Raw genomic sequence first — 8622 nt, forward strand, 5'->3', positions numbered from 1 at the left:
CCTTCTATATAGAGACACATTTTTGGCAAACATTCTAAACAGGAAAGCGCCTTGAAGAAAGCTGGTCATTTGTGAACTTTGTTCCTACGGCTGAATCAGGTCAACCTCATCATTTCCACATATTCACTTCATCTCAACAAAAGACCATTTTGTTCTCCAACAACCCTGGAGGTAAATATGGAGACTGATGATCCCCTGCCTTTGCCTGCCCTGCCACCACTCCTTTTCCACAGGAGGCTGAGCCTCAAAGGGAACTTGTGGGTTTGTGGTTATGAGCTGGGCTCTGAGACCAGAGCTAGGTTCAGAATCCAGATCACCCACTTCCCAACTAGGTACCCTTGGGCAAGTTCACTTCACCTTCCAAGTTTAAAAGGGGAGACAGGCTATCCCCTTGCTTCTATGCCTCCTAATATATCTTTTCCTATGTATTCTTTTCATGTGAACGTCTTCTGCATACACTTCACCTTTTTTGGTTGGGTTGTTTGCCTTTTTCTGAATCATTTTTGAGTCTATACCTATTTTAGATAAGAAAACTAACATACCACCATAATTCCTAATTGATTTTTCAGTCTCTGTGACTGACACTGGGTGTTATATGTTAGTAAATTGAATTTAAATATTTATTTTTTTAAAGATTTATTTATTTATTTATTCATGAGAGACACAGAGAGAGAGAGGCAGAGACACAGGCAGAGGAAGAAGCAGGCTCCATGCCAGGAACCCGACGCAGGACTCGATCTCGGGTCTCCAGGATCACACCCTGGGCCGAAGGCAGGCACTAAACCGCTAGGCCACCCAGGGATTCCGAATTTAAATATTTAAAAAAATAAATAAAGTCAACAGGGCAAGGGGCACCTGGCTGGCTCAGTAGGTAGAACATACGACTTGATCTCAGGATTGTGAGTTCAAGCCCCACGTTGGGTGTGGAGCCCACTTAAAATATAAAGTCAGTGGGGTAGTTGTTTTCTTTACATAATTTTTGTCTTGCAAATTATTTAAAAATTGAATTTTAAAACCCTAAAGTTAGAAAATAATTATTCTCTATCTTCCCCCTATAAAGATTACACAAAGCAACATTTTGGAAAAGGAACTGCAGCAAAAGTTTGGGAGAAAAACCCAGCCGCGCTTAATTAGCACAGGCCCATCCATGATCCTTTCTCTGACACAAACCAGGTCAGTGATATGAACTTTCAAATAGTTTCAAATCCTTTCCTTTCTTTTTGGTACATCAAAAGGTATGAAAGTACAGTGGACCCTTGAACAACAGGGGTTTCCACTGCGAGGGTCCACTTTTATGTGGAGTTTTTTCAGTATAAGACTGTAAATGTGTTTTCTCTTTTCCTTATAATTTTCTTAGTGACATTTTCTTTCCTCTAGATTACTTCATTGTAAGAATACAGTATATGATACACATAATATGCAAAATGTGTTAATCAACTATTTATGTTATCAGTAAGGCTTCCGGTCAACAAGAGACTATTAGCAGTTAAGTTTGAGGGGAATGAAAAGTTACACAGATTTTCAACTGCACAGGCAGTGGGTGCCCATAATCCCCATGCTGTTTAAGGATCAGCTGTAATCTCCCCCCACCCACCCTTTCACCTTTTGGGTGTAGATTCTATATGGATAACAAGTCAGAACAGTGAGAGGTGTGGCCTATTTCTAAGTCACTATTTCTGTGAGCAACACCACCAAGGGGAAAGGCTTCCCACTGGTTTCACTCTCTGGTGGAAAGGACCACTTGAGAAAAGCAAAGGTACTTTTTGAGCAAGAGGAGTTAGCCTAAAGCTTTGTGATTTTTTTTTTTTTTTAAACACTCAAGCTAGAATGGTTGCTCCTGCTGTAGTTTGATGGCATGTGTACAAACATGGATCCTCTGTTTTGGTCCCTGAGTGAAGTCCCAGTCATCACTAATGGTCGAAAGGGACCACTCACATTAGAGGTTGTCTCTTGACTTCCCACATTTATGAGGCCCCCATAGCCAAAAAGGGCAAAATACCTGGAGACTGGGTTTATCCACACAATGTTTTTATTTTTATTCACTATAAGCAAACAGCAGAATTAACACAACATTCCGCAACTCCAGATCAGCTTTTCTACAGATGAAGAGTGACTGGTTCAACAGGCAGAGGCTAAAGGATTTTGACAACCCCCTCAACCAGCCCTGCAGCTCATCCAGATGGCTGTGCCTCAACTGCAAAGCAACTCTCCCTATTGCTTTTTTCCAGTACTACCCTTGAGAGAAACCAGAGCATGACACTGACCCCTAGAGTAAACAGTCTGAGATGTACCATGCTGGGGGTTAGTGGACACACCAGCCTCTGGCTGTCACGGTGAGAGACACGGCCATGAAAACATGACCCAGAAGTGCCATCGGGCACAATTCCGGACTCAGGCTGACAAAGGCAGAGGCAATGAATCTTTTTTTTTTAAACCTCCCTTAAAGATTCTTTGATGCTTGGCCCTATTAACTACAGACCTGGTCTTTCATCTCAATTTTCCTTTCTTTAAATTCTGGGTTGCTCTTCTTATATTAACAATTTGATAACCCCAACATAGTACCAAAATATCCCCCAAAATGGAGTTCAGTTTTGATCAAAACATAAACCCGAGGTGTGACTCTCTAGAATTATAAAGGATAGGCAGGAGGAAAAGTCACTCTAAACCACTATCTGATTGCTCAGGCCTCACCTGTGAGAACGGGGATGGGGAAAGTGGAGAAATCTACATGCATCACTGAACTTGAGAACACTGTTTGAGACTTCTGGGACAGCTACTGTCTCCCAGCACTGCCCTACTTCCCAGACAGCTGCTCACAGAGTTTGGGCACATAGTCATCCCATTCCGCCTGGTAACACGTGCCAGCCACTGGGGGCCCAAGCTCGTACTTTTTGCGAAAAGATGCCACTTTGAATTTGCCACGGTGGTCTCCAGATCGGTTGCTGAGAATGGGCTCATCACACTTCAGTGGCCCACTCTGCTCGTATACCAGCCAGATGTATCGATGAAGGCCTGGAGGGGGAGGCAGGAAGATGTATGCATGGTAACACATCAGGGATGGAGACGTCCCCCATTTTCACAGAACATGCCAATGTGGAGGGCCCCAGCCACTCCATCTACAAGAGGAACACTAAGTACCCGCAGAGGTAGGAATCAGATCATTCAGCTGCTGACAATCACCCAATAGCTTCCCACTGCAATGGGTGTCAGGTCCACACCCAGCCTTACAACCTCTGAGGCTGCTGCCCACCTCTCCTACCTAGCCTAGCCTTCAACGCTTACTCACCCTGCTCTAGGCTCCCAGCCCATCTCCACTGGGACCCAATTGCTAGCCACTACCCCCATGTGAACACCCCTTTCACTTCTGTGATGGTAACACTTCTCTAAAAGTCTGACTTTTTCTCACTAGAAAGAGAACTCTAGCATAAAGCAATGGTGTTTGTCTTGTTGACCGTTCTCACCCCAGAACCTACCCTAGTGCCTGGTAAGACTCACTTTAACCAACTAAGTAGGAAAGATGCTGAGAAACATCTTGTTTTCAAAGATGCTTACGTGGGTCACCATCTATCAGTCAATATTCACAGACTAAAACTATGCTTTGGGCATTTTATTCTTTGTAAATTATGGGATATTTTTTAAAAAGCAAGAGGGAAGGGAAAAAAGTTGTCAAGGCTGTTAATGAGAACAAAGCTCCTACTAGAGAGAATTGCTTTATTCTCATGTGTGCACTTCCCATAATTAAACTGCCTAATTGTATAACTGCCCTTGAGAACTTAATAGATTCCTGGGAAAGTTGTACCTTTACCGTCCTCTTAGGAACACAAGAGAGGGCCTGAAGCCATCAGAAGCTTTGAGGTCTACAAATAAAGAGTCTAGGGCCAACTGTTCCTGTCAGGGACCTTCTTATACCTCCTCAGACTAGACAACATGTCTCCCCATTGCCACTACTTCCTTGTTCCAGCAAATGAAAGCATCCTGTAATGCACAGTAAAGCATTAACAGCGCATCTTCCACTATCATTAGCTTATCCGACTTGGAGAGTTTCAATGCAATATTCTCTTTGTATATAGAATTATGATATATAACACAACACAATACCATGTGTGTATCTTTAGTATACTTCTTAAAGCCTTCCAAATCTTTTCAAGATGATACCACCCTAGATTTTTGACACAAAGGAACTACAAAGAGATAAAGAAGCCAATATCTTATAATCAGGAAACTATGATCATTTCTGAGATCTTTTGTGGGAAGTGGAAACTCAAAGATCCCACAGGTCAAAGGCTGAATACAGAACTTAGATGGGTTAACTGCATTCAATCCATGTGCAGCAGCACATCCTACTCCCCACCCCCAGCCCCCACCTCTCTGAAAGTTGTTCCAAGCTTTCTGCAACACTGCTTCCTTAGAATCCTCTCTCAGACTTTCCTGCATATAGAGGCCTAGTGGCTGAGAGGCAGTACTAATGGACAATCCACCTGACCACAACCCAAGATTCTAGCCACCCGATGCTACTGTAGGTGTCAATGTCTCTGGCAGGCCACTGCCCGGAAGGTGAACTACACTGTCTGAAAGCTCCACTAGGCTAAGGGATCGGGAGAACCAGACTAAACTTTGCAGCCCTTTGGGCCAATCCTAATGTGTACACACTGCCACTCCCACCTCCCCCACAAAGCAACCTTTACTGACCTGTGCCCTTGGGAGGCCCAGAGCCGACATAATCGGAAAGGACTGTGCCACTGCTAATGTCGTTGCCCTTCATGTTGACCACCAGAAAATGGTGCCATTCCCTAGGACGAAGAACACAAGACAGTCAGCACCACAGGAAGTAAGTACACACTCACTGCACAGCCAGCAAACATGCAATGAAACACATGCTCTGGACTAGGCTGCAGTGATGAACGAGACTGAGAGTCCTGCTCTCGTGGGCACAAACCTCACTTGGTCTGTAGAAGAGAGGGCCCCGTACCTCCCTCCCTCCATCTCTCCCTCCAAGATGCTCTAAGCAGTATCAAGCAAATTTTTTTCCACAGGGCCAGACAGTAAACGTTTTAGTCTTTGCCATGCACACTGAAATTTGAATTTCATGTAATTTTCACATGTTAACAAAGTATTATTCTTTCAATTTCAATCACTTAAAAATGTAAAAACCATTCTTAGCCCATGAGGCTATATACAAAAACAGGTGTTGGGCCGATGTAGCTCTCCACTATAGTTTCCAGACTCCTGCTCCAGGGACTGAAGGAGGAGGAAATGGCTTAAGCGTGGGTGCGACCATCCCAAATGGGGTCTACTTCTGCTGGCACAGCATGTCCAGCAAGGGGTTTACACACTACCAGGAAGCACCAGATCATACTTGGATGACCTGGTACTTCCCAATCTTTCCTCAACTTGCCTGTATTTGGGGTCCTTCCTGCTGGGAGCGTCTGGATCTGTCAGGACCAAGGTGTAGAGTTTACCTGGATCAAGACCATCCCATGCAATACTGGTGGGCCGGTTCTTAACCTGTAGGAAGGAACCACTTTGGAGTTAAAAAGAAAAATGCTGAAGAAGCCAATGCTATTTGATTTCAGGTTCTTCAGAGGTAAAACACAGTAGATTATTAATAAACGCTAAAGTATTGACTCTGCTAAAAGCCAGGAGCTTAAGTTCAATATACATTAATTTATTTTAGTCCCAACAACACTATAGGGCTGGCATGTTATTAACAGAAAGGATCTCAACCCTGGTGGTGATGGAGTCTTCCAAACTACAACCTCATGGTATGGAATGACCGAGTTTCTAGATCTGGTTACCAGCAGCTGAGCTAGGGCCTGCTAAAGTGAAATCTGAATTAACTGGACACTTAAAAGTGCACAGAAAATAAAGTCGAGGTGGACAGACTGGACAGTGCGTCCGGGAAAACGGCAGGCTGCGAGAGGGGCACTTTATATTTAAACATCCAAAGCAATAAACTGTCAGCGCAGTTGATTCACATCATTGCCCTGGAGTTTCACGACCAACAACTGGCAAGTACTGGACGCTTTAGTTTTCCTACTTGCGGTCGCCAGAACCTGACCTGGTCGCGCGCCAAACGGCAGAACAAGGCCGTTGCCCTAGAGTCTTCCATCTGCAGAAGGCTTGCTTAGTTTTGGGTGGCTACGTGCCCTAGCCCGCTAAGACAAAAGGAAGAATCGCTGAGCGATCCTGGTCACCGGTTACATAATGCGTCACATGCCTTCGGATGGGGCTTCTGCTCCCCAAACTGAGGCCTAAAATCCTGAGACCTGAGGGGAGGTCTGGAGCCCAAGGGGTGGCCACGACCCAGCACTTCTCGGGCACCGCCGCCTCCTCGCCCCCGCGCCAGGCCCCCTGCCCGCGGCCCCGAGCTGTTTCTGGGCCTACGCCCCAGCCTACGCCTTGAAGTGCCCGGGAAGTAGACCACTGTCTCCTACAGGCCGAGCCCGCCCGCCACATGCGGGTGCCCGCAGGTGCCCGCAGGTGCCCGCAGGTGTCCTTAGGCCTGCGGTGTGGGCACCGCGACACCCTTCCCTCGCAGGAGCCGGCGCGCGCAGGCCGGACCCTCCTCCCCATCTCCGCCGGCCCCCCGCCCCGCCGGCTCCACGCCTCGAGCAGCTGCACCCCCTGCGCCCTTGGGCACCTGGGTGGGCGTCAGCACTTTGCCCAGCTCGTCGACCTCCGTCCCGGTGTATTTGACATGCAGCGCATGCTGAGGCCGCTCCTCCACTTCCTGCAGGCTCAAAGGCCCGGACCACTTGCCGAGGTCCACCGGCATCACGGAGCCGAGCTGAGCAGACAAGAGGGAAGAGTTTCTGCAGACGGGACACAGGCACGCAGCACCGACTTCCAGCAGTCAGCAAACTGGCCAGAGGAGGCGCGGGCCCAGCGCTGGGGAAGCGCAGGCGCGGGGCCCCAGTCCCGCCCCACCCGCTGCTGCAATCACAGGTGAGGCCCGACCCACTCCGCTCTCTAATTGGTTAAAGCGGGTAGCGCGAGGCGTCTCGCGCTCCAGGTCAACGCGTAGGTTTTGCCTTTCTATTCGCAGCGAGAGGAATTTGCTACCCGCCGCCGCCGGGGTCCATGGGAACTGTGGCTCGGTTTGCAAGGCCCCTTGTTTCAAGAAATGCAACAAAAATTGCTTTGAATTTTGTTTTGTTTTGTTTTACCACTTTGCATGATTCTTTGTCTATTTTTTAAGTGCAGAAAAAGCCTTGCTTTTTTCCCCACTTCTCACAGCCAGCTTGTTTGCTCTCGCCTCTCTGTACTTTTGCGCATGCTCACTGTTTTGGTAACTGCTGCGTGAGAGGGCCTGTGATCGAATTTTTGAGCATTCTTCTCAACGCACAAATATATTTACACATATATTTGCTCTCCTTGCCCCTGCTTGGTGCAAACAAGATTCCTGGGAAGTGATTTTTTTTTTTAATTAAATTTTGAACCATTAAATTTTTGAACTCCTGTTTTGCTGACAAGGGGCTCTACCTCTGCCAAAACTGCTCTCCCGGTGGCCAACAAATGCTTTCTTTTTACTAAATATAATGGGTACTATTTAATAGTCCTTATCCTGTTGATGTTAGGACAGCTGTTGACAGTGATAACCTCTCCTGCCTAGGGAATTAAAAAATTCTCTTGTTTTCTTAGTGGTTATATACAAGTTCATTGTAGAAAATTCAGAGGAAAAAAACCTAAAAGTAAATATTTTTATTCCACTATTTGGATATAAACATCAGTAACAATAATTTCATTCCATTTGTTCACCAAAAAATTGCATTAAACTCCATTATAGAGAACCCTGGGTGGCTCAGTTGGCTAAGCCTCATACTCAGTTTCTGCTGAGGTCATGATCTAAAGATCATAGGATCCTGTGGCTGGTGCTGGATGTGGATCCTGCTTAAGATTCTATCTCTCTCCCTGTAAGCCTCCTTCTAAAAAATAAATAAATTCTACCATTATAGACTATATAAAAAAATAGATCATTATTTTAATGACTTCTAAATGCACCACAATTTATTCAACAATTCTCTTGATGTTGGACATTTATGCTTTTTGTTGATTTTTCCTTTTTATAAATATCAAGGAAATGAACATCGTTATACACATATATTAAAAACACTTGGGGGGATCCCTGGGTGGCGCAGTGGTTTTGGCGCCTGCCTTTGGCCCAGGGCGTGATCCTGGAGACCTGGGATCGAATCCCACGTCGGGCTCCCGGTGCATGGAGCCTGCTTATCCCTCTGCCTGTGTCTCTGCCTCTCTCTCTCTCTCTCTCTCTCTCTCTCTCTCTCTCTCTGTGTGTGTGACTATCATAAATAAATAAAAAAAAAAAACACTTGGTAGATAGTTTCAGGAAAATCTTATTAGGGATTATCTAGGGAGTACTCCAATCACGACCACTGCCATTTATTGCCCATCACCACTGCCATGTGGGGGCCCTGGCCCAAGGAAAGCCTTGAAACTCCACGTCTCATTTCATCCTCACACCAACCCAATGTGGGAGGCACTGCTGTTACCTCATTCCATAGATTAATAAACCGAGTCTTGGAAAGGTGTCAGTGACAAAACCAGATGAAAGTCTGCCTGGCTGGCTGCAAAGGCCAGACACAAAGCCCTTAGACACACTCC

At 46.1% G+C, this 8622-nt stretch overlaps 1 protein-coding gene across 1 annotated transcript; it reads right to left on the reverse strand.

Annotated features, from left to right (window-relative positions):
* Window positions 1–2011: 2011 nt before the first annotated feature.
* On the reverse strand, window positions 2012–6897 carry PEBP1 (phosphatidylethanolamine binding protein 1). The gene is made up of 4 exons (XM_055321847.1): window positions 6641–6897; window positions 5396–5505; window positions 4690–4790; window positions 2012–3012 (listed from the first exon to the last, which is right to left on the reverse strand). Exons 1-4 carry the CDS (start codon window positions 6773–6775, stop codon window positions 2795–2797), a joined length of 564 nt encoding a protein of 187 aa, XP_055177822.1. The 5' UTR covers window positions 6776–6897; the 3' UTR covers window positions 2012–2794.
* Between the last annotated feature and the right edge of the window lie 1725 nt (window positions 6898–8622).

The sequence above is a fragment of the Nyctereutes procyonoides genome, unplaced genomic scaffold, assembly GCF_905146905.1.
Source record: "Nyctereutes procyonoides isolate TBG_1078 unplaced genomic scaffold, NYPRO_anot_genome, whole genome shotgun sequence".
NCBI classification, from domain to species: Eukaryota; Metazoa; Chordata; class Mammalia; order Carnivora; family Canidae; genus Nyctereutes; species Nyctereutes procyonoides.

What these genes read in the sequence shown, in the direction of transcription:
- PEBP1 (XM_055321847.1), bottom strand. Translation starts at nt 6,775, where the DNA reads ATGCCGGTGGACCTCGGCAAGTGGTCCGGGCCTTTGAGCCTGCAGGAA. An exon ending in AAGTGCTGACGCCCACCCAG is followed by an intron (nt 5,506 to 6,640) that starts GTGCCCAAGGGC and finishes TCCTTCCTACAG; the next exon opens with GTTAAGAACCGGCCCACCAG. An exon ending in AGGAAGGACCCCAAATACAG is followed by an intron (nt 4,791 to 5,395) that starts GCAAGTTGAGGA and finishes TCTTCGTCCTAG; the next exon opens with GGAATGGCACCATTTTCTGG.